Here is a 20,408-nt window from a genome sequence, read left to right as displayed (position 1 = left end):
GAGTGGAGCACTTTTCTTGCTGCTGCGTTGCCTGGAGCCTTGAGTAAAATGAAACTTTGCATATGTGGTGTGTGTGTGTGTGTGTGTGTGTGTGTGTGTGTGTGTGTGTGGAGGGGGGTTACTTCCTGCTTGTGCTCATCACACCATGCAGGGGATTTATTGCAAAGGTTTCCTTAGCACCCTATGCATAGGGCCACCTATCTAACATCTTGGGGATAATTCAGAAACTACTTGGGAAGCAGAAGAACTTTCCTATTTTAATTTATGAGTTTCACTTGTAGAACATATCCAGATACACCTTAATGGAAGGAAGGATAGGTAAAGAAAGGGACAAGTTGCCTGGCCACTAGATTCAAATCAAAACACAAGGAAGCAAGCTTTCTATATAGTGCTTATTTTGCTTAAATACAAATAACATAAGGAAATCCAAAATATACCATGTTAAAGACTTTGGGAAGCAATCAATGTTTATTCCACCTTATTACCTTAGTATTAGGCCTATGTTACAAAAGATAAGCAGACTCCTACACTTGTTTCTACCATCCCTCCCTAATTCTGGCTAGTAGAATTACAATAAACTGGGTAGTGGGCAGCCACTTCAGCTAATGGCAATACCAATAGATAATTGGTACACGTCTGCTTTACTCCTTCTAAACCCCATGGGGATGGACAAATGTAAGGAGCATACAGTACTGATCATGGAAAACTTGAGTCAATAGATAAAACTAAGCAAAGAATTGTAGTGGCTGTCTTGCTCAGGATGACAGAGTCTGGAAGTACCCTTCTCATCCTCCTCCTTTGGAGGTTTTGAAGCAAAGCTGGATAGCCATTTGTCAGGGGTTCTTTGATTGTGAGTTCCTGCATGGCAAGGGGGTGGACAGGATGGCCCTTGGGGTCTCTTCCAACTCTACGATTCTATGATCCTTACATCACAAAGGGTGATCAGATCCATAAGGAAAAAATAGCAATTGCGAATTTCTCTTTCACCTATATTTTGTATGCAAACACTTAGCAGAGATCAGAAAGTGGAACGCTACTGAGGTGTGGAGGCTCTGCACGCATTTGCATGCACTCTGCAGTGCTGTTTCCTGCAGGCTCAGCAGCATAGTTGAATAATACCAACCACAAACTTCCTGCCGCCCCAAAATAGCTAGCTCTTGATGCTGTGCTCAGGATCAAAAGAGCATTGCACCTGCCACTCACCACCCTTGCTCCCTTGTAGAAAATGACATCTTATGTGGGGCCTGCCACACATATATGTTGTGTGCCTTCCTGTCATTTCTGGCTTATAGCAACCCTAGCACAGGCAAGTTTCTTCAGAGGGGTTTGTAATTGTCATTCTCTGAAGCTGAGAGAGTGTGAGTCAAGGTCACCCCGTGGGTTGCCATGGCTAGGCTAGAATTCAAACCCTGATCTCCAGAGTCATAATCCAAGGCTCAACTCACTACATAATCCATTTTGGAAAGCACTCCCAAAGGATACTGCTAGTAGCTGGATGCCAGAGACCATAATTGCATTCTCTATGCATTTTTAGCCATTCTAATACACACACACACACACACACACACACACACACACACATGCAGAGCAGAGGGCTGTTCTGTGTTTACAAATTAAGATCAGGTGGAATATTTCCAATGTTTTCTGCTTTTAAAACTTAGCAGCTTTCCAGCAAAAGCTCCTGAAGCAGCACACAAATCGTTTTTGTTTTCTTTATAAAGAGCAGAAACAAACAAACAAAAAGGAGCACAAACACACAGTAAGAAATACAATAGACAATACAGATAAAAGACAATCCGTGCAGCAATAGCTAATTAATTCAAACTGAATACTGAGCCACTTACAAATCATTAAAATGGGTGTGCAAAGTATGACTTAAGGCTGTTTTTGCAGCTCCCTAACCCATGACTCCAGGAGTGGCAATTGACTGTTTAAGCATTTTGTAGTTCCACACAATTTAACAACCCAAAATACCTATTTTATAAAACTAGAAGTGCATATCTGACCATTTCCACTTTGAAAATGAAATATCATGTGGGGGACTAGGTAGTTCTTTCAGTATCCCATAAACATAAAAAATGTAAAAAAATAACCAGCATTTTCATTGGGATCAGAGGCACAATTGGAGCCAAAACAGACCAAAACAGCACAGAAGCTGCATCTTCCATCTAGGGAGTGCATGCATGTACACACACACACACACACAGAGAGAGAGAGAGAGTCAGCATCATAGTAACAGCATCTCGGACCTGGTAAAGTTTCCAAGCATTCTCCAAAAAGGTAGCCCCATGTAGAGAGAACATTTTGCAATGGTTTAAGCAACAAGAGACATGCAACAGCAAGTCACATCTGCCTTCTCTAGGTAAAGCCTCAAGTGGTTAGTCAGCATCAGACCATCTACACTCAGTGTTAGCCTTCAAGTTGCAAGTCTAATTCTTCAGAGAAGGGTAGTTCTATCCCATATCAACCCATGTCTTGTGCTAGGTTGACATGGACTCTTTTTCTTAGCCTACATGTAGTCAGTCACATAATCCAAATACTGTTTAGGATTCTCTCACTGGCTTCCTAGAATCTAACAGATGAGGAAGGGTTTCCCATCACCATGCACAGATGCTAGGAAGAACCATAAAGTGGAACATCAAAGGTCAAGAAGGACAGCCTTCTGGAACTGGGTAGAAACAAATCAGAAACAAGTTTGTAGTTACTTAGAATGGCAAACTCAGGAGTACTTTTCCAATGACAGTTTCACCATGACCTACTGCAGAACATGGTGGTGAACAAGTAGCTGCGCAGATATTGCTGGATTGTAATCCCCATCATCCTGGGACAGCATACCAGCATACTCATTTTCCCATTCCTGTTCCCTCTTTTAAACCACTGGAATCTTGCCTTAAAAGAAGGAAACCTCTGCCCAAGTCTCCAGAGAGCCATAATAGAACAAAGAATATCACCACACTAGATGGAAAACAAAAATATTCCAAGCTAATAGAAGACAACTTTCTATGAAGCTTTTATAAAATTTCCACTCTGTTTGGCTGTTCAAACTCTGGCTATTTTAATCAAGTCAGAATAGGCAAGGACTCAAAAATTTGTCCATATCCTCATGGAGTACAAATGGAAAGATATCCATAAAAAGCAAAACAAACAACAACAAAAAAAACCAGGGCAAGCTGGAACCTGGAGCAATTCACAGCTCTCCAATCATCCTGGAGTCCAACAAAACAGAACCAGATGACTTATCTACCAGGAATTTCACTTTATTGGCCAGAACAGGCCTTTGACATCTCACCCTCTCCGCAACCTCTGCAAGAGCCAAGGCATAACCATTCTTACTCACTATGAAACACTTTGCTGGCAGGCACAACCTAATGTAGTAAGACTTGTTTCCATTTCATTCATATGACAGGCGTTAGGCATCTTTTTCCAAGTCATAGAATCAGAGTTGGAAGAGACCACAAAAGCCACCTAGTCCAATCTCTTTCCATACAGAGACACAATCAAAGCACTCTCAACCGATAGTTATGCAACCTTTGTTTAAAAACCTCCTAAGAAGGAGACTCCACCACTCTCCAAGGCACCATGTTCCTCTATTGAGCAGCTCTTACCATCAGGAAGTTCTTCAGAATCTTTAGGTGGAATCTCTTTTCCTGTAACTTGAATCCATTGCTCCAGGTGCTAATCTCTGGAGTAGTAGGAAACAAGCTTTCTCCATCCTCAATATGACAATCTTCAAATATTTAAACATGGCTATCATGTCAATCCTTAACCTTCTCTTCCCCCTGCTTAACATACCCAGCTCCCTAAGCCGCTCCTCACAGGGCATGGTTTCCAAGCCTTTCACCATTTTGGTCACCTGCTCTGGACATAGTCCACCTTGTCAATGTCCTTTTTGAACTGTGGTACCCAGAACTGGACACAGTATTCCAGGTGAGGTCTGACCAAAGCACAATACAGTGGCACTATTACTTCCCTTGACCTAGACACTATACTTCTATTGATCCAGCCTAAAATCACATGGGCTGTTGCATCCCATTGTTGACTCATGTTCAACTTGTGGCCCACTAGGATTACTAGATCCCTTTCACATGTAATCTTGTTAAGACAGGTGTCCCCCATCCTGTACCTTTGCATTTCATTTTTTTCTGCCTAAATGCAGTATCCTACATTTCTCCCTGTTGAAATTAATTTTGTTAGTTTTGGCTCAGTTTTCTAATCCATTAAGGTCATTTTGAACTTTGATCCTCTCCTCTGGGGTATTAGCTACTCTTCCTAATTTAGTGTTATCTGCAGAATTGATAAGCATGCCCCTATTTCATCATACAAGTAATTGGTAAAGATGTTGAATATCACTGGGCCCAGGACAGAGCTCCCAATATACCTTGTACCAGCCTCTTTTGTAGACTGGTTGAAGAGCCCCAGAAAGAGGGATTCTTTTAAGATTTTAATTTCAAATAACTGTGCCCAAAAACCCCAGCTACCCCAAGCCCCAATTAAATTACTTTCTAAATATTATCAGAATAACTGTACTGAGCTCACAACTGCCATATTACAGTTAAGGAAACAAGGATAATGTTTCCCAAAAAATTAGCCTATTCCTCCTTTAACAGTGACTTCACTGGGTTAGTATCTGAGCTAGCATTAACAGGCTGTTATGCACAATGATAGGTCCACTGTAATATGCAGTATTACTTCCATTTTTCTACCTTCCCAAAACAGTCCTTCTCCCTTAAGTCTACAGCCTCTAACAGAGGGGCAGGCCACCTGTACCTTCAAGTTATTTTCAACTGTAATGTCCATCAGCCCCAGCCAGCATGACCAACATTCACAGGTGATGGGTGCTATAACATATGAAGGACAACTAGACTGCCTACCCCACCAAAAGAATGTTATGTATCTTTGTCATATATCTCTGTTTTTTTAAAGATAGCTTTGCTTTTGAAAATAAAATGGAAATGGAGTTTGCTGAAATAAGCTTTTCAGTAACACTGTCCTCTTGCCAGCAACACAGTGCAGAACTACTCATTTCATTCAAAAATAGCAGCATGCCTTTTAAGCTTTTTACATTCAGATTAAAAGTAACAAGGAATAGGTGAAAGAAAGAGAGAGAGAGAGAGATCCAGTATAAAAACTAGCCAAGCAATTTTTCATCAAAGAAAATGAATATAGAAATTCAAGTCAGAAAACCATGTTGTTTATTACATACATGCAACTTTTCACATACAGTCTGATTTTCTGCAAACATACAAAAATGTCTATGTTGCTCCTGAAGTGGTGTTGGGAATGAGATCTGGTTCCTTCGGGAAGTTATCTGCTGCATAGTGCACTGTGTTGTCTCATGTCATGATAATGTTGGTGTAACTATGATCCGTGGCTTGACAGAGGCAAACATTCCAGCAAAGAACCTCCACTTACTTTGACTTACCAGGTTAGTGGGAAAAAGAGAGGGGGCAGCAATAGACTGTGGCTTTATATAGACATTTATTTGGAATGAAAATATAGGTATCAACCCTGAACAGCTCCCCCCTCCTCCCACCCTCTTTAATTTAGATAGAACCTGCTTCATTTTGAGGGCTGGAGAGGGATGAAGAAATCTGGGGAGAGAAGGAGCAGGAAAAAGAGAAGTGGTCCCAGAGGCAAGAGGCTTCAGGCCGTGACTGGATGGCAGGTTTCTTTCTCAGCCGAGGCCCTCTGGTCACTTCTGTGGTCTCTTTGCAAAAATGAAGTTCAGAAGAGGAAACAGAAGAATCCTCAACATGATCTTAGTGGTCTTAGCAAGGGAAAGGAGGTGAGAAGAGGCATGACCACCCCCAGCACTGAATCATAGGAGGCACTATTCTAATAGCCAATCCCACCTGCCCCAGGAGATTGGGAAGGGGAATACCAGCCTTCTCCCCAGTGGAGGGCATAGACAGCAGGTTGAGCCACCAGCCAGTCCTGATCCCCACTGGGAGGACATGCAGGCCAACCCCAAACATGGAAATGGGAGAGTATCCAGGGACCCTGACAAGTAAGGCAAAGGGGCAGATGTGGGGAGACCAGCACATTGCCCCTTGGAGAGTATGAGGTGCAAGGGTAACAACAGGAAGAGGAGATATTGGTCCCAGATAAAACCCAAGGAAGCATTCCCAGTAGCAGCAAGAGAGGGCAACATCCCTGTCTCACACCACAGGGCACGGAGGATGAGGCAGTGTAGAGGAATCACTGGCAGCTCAAAAAAAGAAAGAAAGAAAGAAAGAAAGTTGAAGCAGGAATGAAGAACCGTGTTGGTGGGGTCTCCTCCTCTGTGGCAGACAAGGCCCCTAGACATCACCATTCTCGATGCGGCTCAACTGCTCCTCTAGCCGTGCAATGCGCTCGCCCTGTGCAGCTACGAGTGCTCGCAGGGATGCCACCTCACGCAGGACCTCTTCTGTGATCTGTCCTCCATCCTGCAAATCAGAAAGTGCTGTCATGCAACAGTCCCATAATCCCAGCTGCTTGGCTCAACCCAACCCATGCTTTTCGCCTTCTGAAATAAGCATACATGCAGAGCAAAAGCTTGGGAATGTTATATCTCTGAGCTGCAACTGGCAAAATCCGCCCAAGGGTAGCATAGCCAGTTCCAAGCTCAGACAAAAACACTCCCACAACACTCACAGAGAGGTAAAAGAGATGAAGAAAGCCATACTGGCAAATGCTTTCAAGCCTGATCAACACTTACACTGCATCCTACCTGAATCATATAGAAACCACAGGAAGGAAAGAGGCTAGTGTTATATCGTCAAACAACAAAACACCACACAGACTTGCTTATTTTGCAAAGGATGCCAAAACTTCCCAGCTCACCTTGGTGTGTGGGGGAATGGCACCTGTGCAGGGCATTAGAGGTCCACACTCTGAACCACAGAAGCCTTAGCCCAGCCCTCTTTCAAGCAACAGATTGCATCACTTTTCCATTATACCCACTATATGCTAGAAACTTGCTTTTCTAGAAGTGGAGAGAGTCAGGACAGCCTCAAGATGAAGCATCCCACAAAGAAACAGCATGTACACAGTCCTGTCCAGAATATATTCCATGCTGCTTCTGACTCCTTGCACTTGGGGCTGCTTATCTATGTTTGCTTCCACCCTCATTCTTAACCCCTCGGTATCCTCCTGTTTGGCAAGACAGAGAAGCACCCACCCACCCACCCAACCTTGGAAACTCTTTCCACTGCATTCTGTGGCATGGTTTGGCTCTGCACGTACCCCGCTGGCAGCACTGACGCTAACAGCAGGCACTACAGCAGACTGAGTCATGGCACTGGGGTGTGTGGCACTCAGCCCAGCACTGGGTGTGGCAGCAGGGCGGTTCTCTTGCAACAAGCTCCTCCTATTGACTTTGAAGTCCCGTTGCTTTGTGGGCACATAGGCTTCACGCAGCGAGATCAGGATGGGTGCTGCAGTCTTGCCCGCTACCCACTCCTCTGCTTCCATGGCTGCTTCGGGCCCAGCTGTGTCGGGATACAAGTCATCTTGGAACAGATCTGACTGCAAAGAGATGAGAAGAGTTAGCACATGGGCTGTCATGGCTTCTTGGCAGGGCTTGGGCAACGTTAGGGTTTTGGACTACAACTCCCATAATCCCTAGGCAGCATGGCCAGAATTCTAGGAGCTGCAGTCCAAAAAAGGAACTTTCCCAAGCTCTGCTCCTTTCTGGTGCAATCTACTCTTCTTCCCATGAAACATAAGAGGTGAGATATGCTACTAGCAGATTTGCAAGCCACTTATTCACTGTTTTGGAGACCATGGGTGTTCAAGAAGGGACTTGTTCTGCATGTATAGAGACCAAGATCTGAGTTCTGTGTTTCAAGTATTAAAGCTAGGAAGGATCATTCTGGCTAAGAGACCATAAACACTAATTGAGCATGAACAGGACAGATCCGATTGGTTCAAGATCAATACAGGATTTTTCAAAAAAAGGAATAGTTTAACTCCTCAGTGCTTAAAACCTTAGGCTAATTAGAAACTGTATCTCCCACAAGTGAGATAAGATAAGAGATAGAATATAATATAAAAAGACTAGGATATGCCATTGTATAGGAGGAGGATGTTAAAGATGACTGTATTTGTATAATTTGTATGGTGTTGGATTGCACAGCTTTGTAATAACATTGTAATAATATCTGTATTAAGGGTTTTTTAAAAATGTTTTGGAATAATTATTGAACAAAGATATATTAAAAAACGAAATTGTATCTCCTACTGAAAAACATTACACTCTTCTCCCTAGCATTGACAGAAGAGGACCTCCTGCCAGAAGTGGGAGGACATATCTCTGCTGCTCCCCATCGGATGCCTCACTCTGAGGGGATCATTCCCCAGAAAGAGACCTTGTGGCCAGGACACTCTTCTACTTGATAAAATTTAGTACACACATTCAGGGAACAATTTTGTGTTGTAAGTTCAAAAAATGCTATCACCGGTCTTCAAAATGTGTGAGGGTGGGAATGGAAAATAAAACACACACATTGCTAAGATGACTAGGAAAACTGTGATACCAAGCCAACACCCCTTGAAGAATAAAAGAGCTAAATAAAAGCTGGTGTGCTTATTCAGGAACCTTCATACTCAGAAAACTTAGACTCAATCCTTGTATCTGTTTGAAGGGGGCCAAGGAAAGCATAATATAACTTATTATCAACATTTGAAGTAAACCTATCAAATGTTGTGCTTTAAACAGCATGTCTTGTAGATACTATATACAATGAGGTTAAACAGTCTCAGCAAAAATCTTATCACAACAATTAGAAATGATAACTTGCATGATTTAGTTTCCCGTATACAACATAGAGAATGAATATATGAATCTCTCTCTCTACATATATAAATACATGTGTGTGTGAATGTTGTCTTTATTTGCATTCAAGTTGTTTTCAACTTATGGTGACCATAAGGTGAACCTATGACAGGGTTTTCTGGGGCTAAGAGTGTGTGACTTGCCCAAGGTCACCCAGTAGGGTTTTTAAGCCTAAGCAGGAACTGAACCGTGATCTCCAGTCATAGTCCAATGCTCAAGCCACTCCATCACACTGGCATGATCGTGCGCACGTGTGTGTGTGTGTAGTTGTTGTGTGCCTTCAAATCTTTCCGATTTATGACAACCCTAAGGGGAACCTATCACAGGCCTTTCTCAGCAAGATTTATTCAAAGGAGGCCACTGCCTTCCCTTGAGAGTACATGACTCGCCCAAAGTCTCTCAGTGAGTTTCATGGCCCAGCAGGGAATATATATACCTCTTATTTTAACATTATTTATGTCACTTTAAGAATAAAAACCTGTACAGACAGTGAATAATCTCTCAAGTCAAATTACTGGCCTAGATTACAGAATGGTAGGGATAGTCTACATCAAGCAGTCAGATCATACTAGGTAATTGCTAAATATTACTTCTATATTCAGGTAGTTACATACAATGCAGTACAAGGGTGGACAACTACTCCAGATCCAGGGGCTTCTTGCATACATTCACTGGATCTGGGATAGCCACCTCCACCCCACTGCCTGCAAAATGCTTCATTAAAAATGTTTTACAAATTGCTGACACACCCTTACACAACACCTAGGGGCCCATGCTGCAACTTTACCATGTTTTGAGGGGCATCTGGTTTGATTTTAGACCTTCATTCCAGCCAGGAAATGGCCAAGGTCATATTTTGACCTAAACAGGTCAAGGTCAACCAAAAATTGAGATTGTTCCCCACAGATGGCACTGGGAGAGGGCTTTTTCAGCAATGCTTTTGTTAACAAAAATTGAAGGAAGGAGGCTGCTTTTGATTTTCTGCAGGTCACATGCAGCTAGCACTTTTTTCACCTTTGATGTAAAGTCCCAGTCATGATTCAGTGTGTAACAAAACACAGACATATACATGAAGTGTGAGAGCTCAACACTCTGACCCAGCAAGAAAGTGGGAATGAGGCCCTGGACAAGGGAGCCAAATTACCTTTTCAAATAGGAACAGCAACCTCTCCTTGATTTGTGCGGAATATAAGATGTGAGTGAGGCTCTAGCATGCATTCCAATATGTTGCTGCCTGAAGAGAGCAGGGGAAATGGCTTTTGTTTCATGATTCTCTCAACTGTCACGCCAGGCCAACAGCTTCCCTGCAGCCATATGTTAATACACATATCCCTGCTCCCAAACAGTACAAAGTGAGGGGAAAAAGTAATTTAACAGAAGAGATAAACTATGGTAATAATTTCTCACAAGGGCTCACCTTCCTTGGCACTGTCATGATAATGGGTTCACATTTGCGTTCATGGAGTTTGTAAAACCTGGAGAAACACAGAGAGAAAGAATGCTGAAGAGAGAAATGAGTTGGTAAAGCAGGAGCAACAGAAAGCATGCAATCAGTTATTTGGCCTCTGACTGCCAGCTGTTTTGGCACCTTCAGCCTCCATCTCCTCAGCTTATTGCAAGTACCTGGCAATCTCACACTTGTTGACATCCAGACCCCGCTTAGGCATCCATCCCATGCCACGCTGGGGCTCTTTGCTAGTAAAGGTGTTCAGAAAGTGGATGTAGGGTGCTTCTGATGTGATCTCAAAGTATCTGATGCTTGAATCTCCCTGGAAAGAAACAGCTTTTATTGCAGTTGACAAAATGTCTAGTTGTACAGATCAGAGATACAGTGCTGTTACACCAGGAGTGAGCAACTCTGTCAGAGTTAAGGAAGAAACACAGATTGGCAAAAATGCCAAACAAATCTAGAAGTGATGTAAAATGTAATTCATTTCTGGTTTTGAAAAATGGGTTTGTTTGCTTTAATGTTATCAAATGCTGGACTCCTGTAACTCCAGGGGGTAATTCATCCTTTTTGGGCCAGAAAAGGCCAGTCTAAGGGATTTTAGGGGGCACAAGAGCACAAAGCATCCATCCCCACCTTAGATCCTGGTCGTAGCCATGACAGCACTGGATGCTCAACCCATACAGAAAATATGGTTTCCAAAGAACAAGTAGCTCAAGGACACCAAATAACTATTCAGAAAAGAAGCTAATAGAAATGGGAAACAGTAAGAATAATCAACACTATTTTCAGATGGAATAAATCTATGGCACCAAGAAACAAAATACCCACTCCAGGAAGAGCATGAGAAGCATACCTTGCCACAAACATAGACAACATTGGTATCAGGGTCATAGAAGGGAAGAAGGGCACCATTGCTCGAGTCCAGCTCCTGTAATGCCATGGGCTCCTCTAGATTCTCCTGCAACATACGGATAATGCACACAAAAAGAAGAACAAAGATGAACACTATAGCAAGGGTAGTAACATTTTTCACCCCAGGGGTTCCATTTGAACTTGGAAAGAGTCTCAAGTGTCCCATCCTGGGGACAGCCATGGCTAAGAGCATGGGAGAAAGGGCAAAGTAAAATGTAGTGGATCAAATATAATTCTTACCAATTTGGACATTTACCTGCCAGTCACACAAAGCACTACTCAGTTCTATGCCTCTCTAAGCAAGGGAAAGCCTCAATACAACAGAATCATCTCAGGCTGCAAAGCAGAGTCAAATAACTCTGGAAAGGGACTCATGGGCCGTTGAGTCCAACCCCCTGCTCAGTGAAGGATCTTCAGCTAAATCATCCCCAGCAGGTAGCTGTCCAGTCTATTTCTGAATATGTCGTAAGAAGGAGACCACTTCTTTAAGCAATTGATTCCATTGCTAAACTGCTCTTGCTTTCAACAAGTTCCTTCTAATGCTGAATTGAAATCTGCTCTCCTGTTACTTTAAACCTTTAGACAAGGTCCTAATCTCTGGGGCAGCAGAGAACAGGCATGCAGTCATACCATCCCTCAGTCTTCTCTTCACTAAGCTGAACATGCCCAGCTTCTTCAACCTTTCATCATATGTTCCTCATACTGCTTATCATCATTGTTGCTCTTCTCTGTATCTGCACCAATTTGCCTACATCCTTCTTAAAATGAGGCACCCAGAAATGAACACATTACACCAGATGTGGCCTGGACAGCATAGAATATACAGTAGTAGGACTATTACTTCCCTCTACTTGGAACTATTCTTCTATTACGGCAGGTAAAAATAACATGTGTCTTCTTTGCTGTATCATCACACTGCCACCTCATGTTCAAGTTATGATCAAAGATAATCCCAAAGTCCTTTTCACATCAGAGATAGGGCAGCCCTACTCTTGTCCTCCACATGATTTCACTTGCATTGACACCATCTAAAGAAAACACTAGCATTGAGGTCATTATTTAAGCCATACCCATTTTCTTCAAACACAGTTGCCAAGAGAACTGTTCCAGTGCAAGAAGGGAAATTATACCACTTCCTTTTTACAGTGGAATGCAGGGAGAGTTGATTTCTCAGGAACAAAGAGCAAGATTCTCTTTCATACTTAATTGTGGGCCCTTTCCAGCAGAATAAAGCCCCTCTTAGGATTCCAGTCTAACTTCCCACTCACCGGGTCCCAGAGTGCCAGTTGCCGTTCGCTCATCCGGCTGAAGCCTGTGGTGAAGATCTTTCCATCAGCCAAGAAAATGGCCCGCATGGGACGTGCTCCCTCATGGGCTCTCTCCTTTTCCTGTGGAGTGAAATAGATACACAAGAGATGAAACAGGCTCCCCAAGCAGCACAATTTTTTTTACATGTCTTTGCTCCAGTATCCTCCACACTGCTGGATCCAAATTGGGTTACCTATCAGAAGAGGTATCATTCATCATTATTCATACCCTTAAAAGTCAAGTATATACTTGGCCAAAAGATGTTGCAACCATACATGCTAGGCTTTCAGCACTCTTTCAAGAAACAATAGCTCAGATAAGGTAGTATGTGTGTGTATACAATCCAGGACTCCATCTAGGCATCACCACTTAAAAAATAAAAAAGACTTTACAGGCACAGAGCTAAGAGAGATTCTGAAACTCATATTCAAAAAAGTAACTTTCCCCAGCTCTGGAACTACACAGAGAAAACAATATGACTCAAGGACGTTAGCCAGAAGAAAGGTAACACAGAGTATTTTATTTTCCTTTCAAACATAGCAGCTGTGAGAGCAGCGACGGCTTTGGGATATGAGGCTCCACCTCTATGCCAAGATCCTGGTTCATGCCCTAGTGGTCTCACGACTCAATTACTGCAACATCCTCTGGCTGGGCTTCCTCTCTCTCACCTCCGTCCTTTAATTTCTGTTCAGCAATTCAGCTGCACGCCTTATCACATCCACCCACCGCTCTGACACACTCTCCTGTGTTGGGCATCCCTTCACTGGCTCCCACTCCCTTCCGCATTCAGTATAAGCTCCTGCTGTCAACGTTTAAAGCCCTCCATGGGCTGGCCCCTCCTAACTTATCAGACCTTATTTCCCCCACCTTCCACGGCCTCCGTTCTGGTAGTCAAGGTCTGCTGTCCCAGCCCAGGATTTCCCTCTGCCCCATCTCGGATTCGCCCCTTTTCACTTGCTGCCCCTCACTCCTGGAACCTTCTTCCCCCGCGAGCAAGAGCCATCACTTCTTAACCAGCTTCAAAACGGAGCTGAGACCATCCTGTTCAGAGAAGCTCCAGGCATTGCTAATTGTCACTTGCTATTTGATGTTCTTTTGTTGTTGTTTTTATTGAATCATTCCTGTCTATTGCTATGTTTTTATGTATTTTATCTTACTAGACGGCTCTTCCCCACCCCTACCCTTCTCCTTCTGTGTTCGTGTCTTTTTGATTGTAAGCTGAGGGCAGGGAACATCCAATTAAAGAATGTACTGTACAGCGCTGTGTAAATTTACAGGCTTTATAAATAAAGGTTAATAATAATAGTAATAATAATGAAGAGTGTTCTCCTCATACACATGCACTACAATCTACTGAAAACTCTTAGTCTCAACCTCCAGAGCGGCTAACCCCTAGCCGAGAAGAAAGCTAAGTTATAGAACCTTCACTCCCAAGATCAACTAGACTGTATCCGCACTGCAGAAATAATCCAGTTCATACTGCTTTAACTGCCATGGCTCAATGCTATGGAGTTCTGGGATTATAGTTTGTAAGACATTTAGCCTTCTTGTCAGAGAGCTGTGCTGCTAGCCACTACAATTCCCAGAATTCCACAGCACTGAGCCAGACAGTTAAAATTATGTCAAACTGGATTATTTCTGCCAGTGGTGATGCAGCCTAAGCAAACCATTCGGTTCACTTTTCAGCACCACGAGAGAGAAAGGATGACTACCAAAATCATCTCCTCCTTACTTTGCACTCCAGAATGAGTATATGCCCAAAGATACATATAGATATTGTATTTAATGGGTAAGTACCCCAATCCAGAAATCAAAAACTGCAAAACCCAAAACTTTTTACTGCCAGCTGCCCATTTCACCTTGAGGCTGTGGCAGAGGCACCAGCAGCGCTCCTGTTGTTCGTCTCTCAGCTCCTTCTCTCTCTCAAGCCTTACATCTCATATACAAATAGTGAAACAAACTAGAATCGGGCTGGAGAAAGATGAACTAGCAGGATGCTGCATCTTCTGCTCGAAAGCAGAAGCAGGCACCTGGTGACAAAGAGACTTTTTGGAGAGAGACTGAGGATCTGTGAAACGGTGGGAATCAAAGGGTAGCAGTCAGCACAAATCCTGCCTCCCACCATTTCACAGATACTCACGTCTCTCTCCACCATTGGCAAATAGAGTACAAGTACTCAATTAATTAAGAGTTAGCATAGTGATTGGAAGAGGAACTTTTTCATTTAAAAATGTGCTAGTATTAGTGAGATCTTAAAAAGTGAACATAAGATGTCATTGTATCCCTAAGGACTGGTGCCACCACTCTGAACAATCAATGAGGCAGAAAAAAAACTATTCTCCCTTTTATTTTTCCAAACGATCAGTCATCTGGCCACTAAAAACCAGGGGAAAATCAGGTTTTTATGCACAAAAAGGAGTGTTGTTTTTATAAGAGTGAAGGCAGGACCAAAGCTGAAGCTCCTATCTATTGTTTTTTATTTCTAATAACATTTCATGATGAAGGCCCTCAAAACAAGTTGAAAACTGTATAACACAAAGTCTTGCATTTCCTCCGCATCTGAAATTTGCTTATTGTTGCTGTTGTGTGACTTCAAGCAATTTCAACTTATGGTATCCTAAAGTGAACCTATCACAGGGTTTTCTTGACAAGATTAAGAGGAGGTTTGCCACTGCCTTTCCTGAGGCTGAGAGCATGTGACTTGCCCTGTTTACCCAGTGGGTTGGTTGTGGCTCGTGTGCTGTGCCCATAGCCCTTGTTGGGACCTATGGAAATGAGCGCAGTGTCCACCACGACCACACTGCAGAGTTCAACCACGTCGACGGACGCCAAGAAGAAGGAATCTGTGAAGATGTCTTCAACTACTCCACACTCTATACAAGTCTTCACTCGATAAAGAGGGTCTTTACGTCTTTCTTTGCATTTTCAACATAGATATACACAGTGTATCTACATCCGTCTCTAATCCACCCTTTACACACCAACCCTAACACACCTCTGAGGCAGCCACATAAACCACAAACCATCTCACTGCCTCTCAGTAACAGACACAGCCTACTCATGGCACCAACTGTCTCACTGTAACAGACACAGCCCCCTACTGAGGCCACCAACTGTCTCTCCTCCTCTCAGTGACAGTTGACGACTGCACAGTTGACAGTTGCCTCACACATTCCGATGATGAAACTGTTTGAATGTGACACTGGAGCTCACAATTATCTGCACAACACGCTCCCCTAGTGGCCACACCAATGTCATTTCCTGACGTGGGTTCATGGTCTAGAGAGCAATCAAGCCCTGATCTCCAGAATCATAGTCCAACACTGAAACACTACATCATGCGCTGGCTCATCACGGATTTGCATTACTGTCATAATATTAGACCAGGGGTAGAAATCAAGATGCCAGGGGCCCAATGTGGCCCTAGGAAGGATTTAGTGCAGCCCTTGTAGCCTAATCAACTCCCTGCCCAAGTTTTGCACCTGAAAAAGAATCTCGGCCTGTTACAGCAGGCCAAAATAAAGCTGCTTCGAGTCACTTTGGAGGTATGGTTTTCAATGTGCAGAGTCCTAGAGTCCAACACCCAACAACTTCCTCAAGTCCTTAGACTGGCGGTGGCTTTGGTGCCTTTTGGACTCTAGGACGCATGCTCATTGAAATACCATTCTCCAAAGTCGACTCGAAGCAGCTTTCATTTTGGCCCGTCTGTAACAGGCCTCAGATTTACCTGAAGTCACTAAATACTGTGGGGGGGGGTGTCCTCATAATAGCTCTCAAAACTGAGTATGGTTGACCCTATTCGACTAACAACAGCAAATACAAGCCAAGGATTCAATTAAGAGAGCAGGCAGCTGGCTTGTGAACTAGACCACAGGTCCCTCCATTGTCCTTGGCTACAACTCACATCTTCTCCAACCCAGTACAGCCACCATCTGAGTGAAAAGGGGATTAGAACACAAGGATAAATACGCTGGGTGGACAAGAGTCTATCTAGTTCAGTATTCTGTGCATACGTGGTCAATCTCATTATGAGAAGATAACCGCAGGGCATGACTGCTACTGTGCTCGGCTCCCATGGTTCTCAGAACCTAACAGAAAGATTGCTGTATATATAAATGAAAATGAAATGAAAGAATAAAAACTTCCTATTCAAAATGTCGTCCTGGCATCATTATCCTTTCTTAACAAAAATTTTACGGAGACCGAAATAGCATGGAAGAAGTATGGATAGGTTCCTACACCACAAAAAAATAAAAAAATAAATTAAAAAAAGCAGTTCAACGTGTTCAGCCAAGTTTTTATTCAAAAACTAACAATATGCATATGTGAAATGAACAAAGGTCAGCATAAGCCTTGCATAAGTAAATAGAAAACATTTTGAACATCCTAGCGCTCACTGAAAGTTTCTTCTAAAATGTATCAACCAAAATCGTTTTTCTTTCGCTGTCTACATTTTCCTATGGTTTCTATTTTGATGGCCATACTTCTTGATCTCTGCTTTTTTAGCTGCTGGGGGGAGCTGACGAGTGGCTTATCCGTTTCTCCAATCTTGGTGTTCACACATGCTGAATACAAGTGATTCTTGAGGCAGCTGCTTTTTCTCTTAGGGAGTGTGTTCCACTGTTGAACAGCCCTTATTGTCCGGCGGTTCCTCTAATGTTGAGGTGGAATCTCTTTTCCTGCAGCTTGGCATCCCTGTTCCAGGTCCTCTGGGCAGCAGAAATCAAGCTGCTCCCCTCATCAATATGAGATCCCTTCAATATTTAAACAGGGTATCTCCTATCACCCTCTTAACCTTCTTCTCCAGGCTAAACATCTCCCAGCTCCCTGAGTCTTTCCTCCACAGGGCATTCACCATTTGTTCATCCGCTTTGGACCTCCAGTTTCCTTCAACATCCTTTTGAGTGTGATGCCCAGAACTGGGACACCGTATTCCAGGTGAGGCCTGCCACAAGCAGAGTACAGTGACACTATTACTTCCTTTATTTATATTATTATTTATTTATTTATATCCCGCTCTTTTCCCAGGACTGGACTCAGAGCGGCTTCACAGTAATTAAAAAACAAACAAACAAACAAAAAAGTACAATTAAACATTTTAAAAATAAATAGATAATGACAAGCATTAAACAGAATGATTAACTAGTCCAACATTCCTGCCTGTTCTTATAGTGATTCCTTAAATGCCTGTTTGACAGGTAGGTCTTCACCTGCCGTCGGAAAGCCATCAAGGAGGGAGCCGTTCTTATCTCCTGGGCAGGGAGTTCCAGAGTCTAGGGCAGCTGCTGAGAGGCCCTCTCTCGTGTCCCCACCAAACGTGTTTTGAAGGTGTTGGGATGAGGAAGGGCTTCTCCAGAGGATCTCAGAGTCCGGGCAGGTTCATACCAGGAGAAACGGTCTGCCAATAATGTGGACCTGAGCCATGTAGGGCTTTGTATGATATAACCAGTACCTTGAATTGTGCCTGGGAACGAACTGGCAGCCAATGAAGCTGTTTCAACAGGGGAGTTGTATGGGCTCTGTAATCGGCGCCTGTTAACAGCCTGGCAGCAGCTCTTTGAACCAGTTGAATTTTTCGAACACTTTTCAAAGGCAGTCCTATATAGAGCGCCAAACGGTAGTCCAAACGGGATGTAACCAAGGCATGTAGCACCGTGGCCAGATCCGACTTCTAAGGAACGGGCGCCGTTGGCGACAAGTTTTAAATGTGCGAAAGCACTCCTGGTCACAGCAGAGACCTGGGCCCCAAGTTTAAAGCTGAGTCCAAGATTACCCCCAAACTGCGAACCTGTGTCTTCAGGGGAGTGTGACCCCATCTAACACAGGCTGGATCCCTATTCCCTGATCTGCCTTCCGACTGACCAGGAGGACACCTGTCTTGTCTGGATTAAGTTTCAACTTGTTGCTCTCATCCCAGTCCATTACTGAAGACAGGCATGTTTAAACCAGGACTGCCTCCTTGGATTGAGGTGGGAAGGGTAGTGAGTTGAGTGTCATCTGCATATTGATGACATCGCACCCAAAATTCTGGACAACCTTCCCAGTGGTTTCATGTATATGTTAACAGCATAGGGGACAACACAGAAACCTTGAGGGACCCCACAGGTCAATGGCCAAGGGGTCAAACAGGAGCCCCAGTACACCTTCTGAGTTCGCCCCTCCAGGAAGGAACGGAGCCACTGTAGAACAGTACCTCCACGCCCTATTCCAGAGAGGCGGTCTAGAAGGACACCATGATCGATGGTATCAAAAGCTGCTGTGAGGTCCAGAGAACCAACAGGGACACACCTCCTCTGTCCAGTTCCCTGCGTAGGTCATCCACCAAGGCGATCAAAGCTGTCTCTGTTCCATACCAGGTCTGAAACCAGTTGAATGGATCAGATAATCCGTTTCATCAGAAACCCCTGGAGGTGGGAAGCCACCACGTGTTCCAGAACCTTGCCCAGAAATGGTAGGTTAGACACTGGCCAATAGTTATTCATTATTGTGGGATCCAATATGACTTTTTTAACAGAGGCCTCACAACAGCCTCCTTTAGGCAGGATGGAATTCTGCCTTTTTGTAGGGAGGCATTGATTACTTCCTTTACCCACTCAGTCCGTCCCCCTCTGGCCTGTTTAATAGCCAAGAAGGACAAGGGTCCAAGACACATGTGTGGCTCTTATCTTTCCAAGGATTCTGTTCACATCATCAGGCTGCACAAGTTGAAAAGTATCCATTAACACTGGACAGTAGGAGCCAATGTCACTCACTGCATTGTATCATTGGTAGCATCCATTTGGACCGAATCTGAGTGATTTATCTGCAAATGCTGAGCAAATTCTTCACAGCAGCCTTTGAGTGGTCTGCATTTCTACTAGAGGGTGAGTGTGTAAAAGACCCTTGACCACTCGGAAAGCTCTGCTGACCGGCTCCTTGCAGATGCAATGCTGGTAGCAAAAAATAATTTCTTTGCTGCCCCACATTGCCAAAGAGTAGGCTTTCAAATAGGATCTAGCCCGTATTCGATCAGATTCACTCTGAGTCTTTCACTAACGTTGCTCTAGTCTCCTTTTCTTGCTTCGCTCAATCAATTACAAATTCCCTAGAGAAATAGGGGCTGGTTTGGCTCCACTCCGTGAGAGGGGACGCTCAGGAGCGATTGTGTTCACCATCTGGCCATTTCCCTTCCCTTCCAAAGGGGCTACTGGGTTCAACAGAATCACCTGCCAAGGTGAAGGAAACTCCCCAGAACCCTCAGGAATCCATCTGGATCCATCAGCCTCCTGGGCAGACCATCCTAATCGGTCCCTACCCCTGGAGAGGTTCTGAGTCCCAGTAAGTCTAAACTGACCAGATATGATCTGTTCATGATAATGGAACTGTGGAGGTTCCCCCCACACCAAGATCATCATCATCCCACCCAGCACAAAAAACAGGTCCAGGGTGTGCCCAGCAGCATGGTAGGGTCAATACTCTTGGGATAGACCCATGGTTGTCATGGGGTCCTGAAGTTCTGAGCCACTCCTGAGGGAAGTCCCCTGGATGTTGAAGTCCCCTAGACTAATAGACGGTGGAGATTCCAATCCAACCCAAGACCACTCCAGTCAGTTCAGGAAGGGGACTGTTGTGCAGCAGGTGGACGGTACACCAAACAGAACCCTATTTGTCTTGGCTACCCAATTTTAAATAACACATTCAAAATCCGTAGATTGTGTGAAGGGGCATCTGGTCAGGGGGATGGATGACGATTTACAACTGCAACTTCACCTCCTCACCCTCCAGATCTCGCCTGATGTTGCACAGAGAAACCAGGTGGGCAAAGCTGAGATAGATTAACTCCTCCATCCTCATCTAACCAGGTCTCTGTTATACATCTGTAGGTCAGCTTGTTCTTCCAGGATCAGGTCCTGAATGGCAGCTGTTTTACCATTCACTGAC

General features: G+C 43.9%; 1 protein-coding gene across 1 annotated transcript in view; it reads right to left on the bottom strand.

The window, feature by feature from the left end:
• Positions 1-5,169: 5,169 nt before the first annotated feature.
• The window catches only part of CORO1B (coronin 1B), a 29,200-nt gene continuing 13,961 nt past the window's right edge, over positions 5,170-20,408 (bottom strand). Inside the window, exons 6-11 of the mRNA XM_042439872.1 lie at positions 12,449-12,568; positions 11,122-11,226; positions 10,442-10,587; positions 10,236-10,293; positions 7,228-7,509; positions 5,170-6,428 (exon numbers count right to left, since the gene is read on the bottom strand). Coding sequence (XP_042295806.1) covers positions 6,300-6,428; positions 7,228-7,509; positions 10,236-10,293; positions 10,442-10,587; positions 11,122-11,226; positions 12,449-12,568 — 840 coding nt within the window. The 3' untranslated portion in view covers positions 5,170-6,299. The remainder of the gene's footprint in view (positions 6,429-7,227; positions 7,510-10,235; positions 10,294-10,441; positions 10,588-11,121; positions 11,227-12,448; positions 12,569-20,408) is intronic.

Source organism: Sceloporus undulatus, chromosome 1, assembly GCF_019175285.1.
Source record: "Sceloporus undulatus isolate JIND9_A2432 ecotype Alabama chromosome 1, SceUnd_v1.1, whole genome shotgun sequence".
NCBI lineage: Eukaryota > Metazoa > Chordata > Lepidosauria > Squamata > Phrynosomatidae > Sceloporus > Sceloporus undulatus.
The sequence above is the reverse complement of the archived record's forward strand: the minus strand, read 5'-3'. Positions and strand labels throughout refer to the sequence as shown.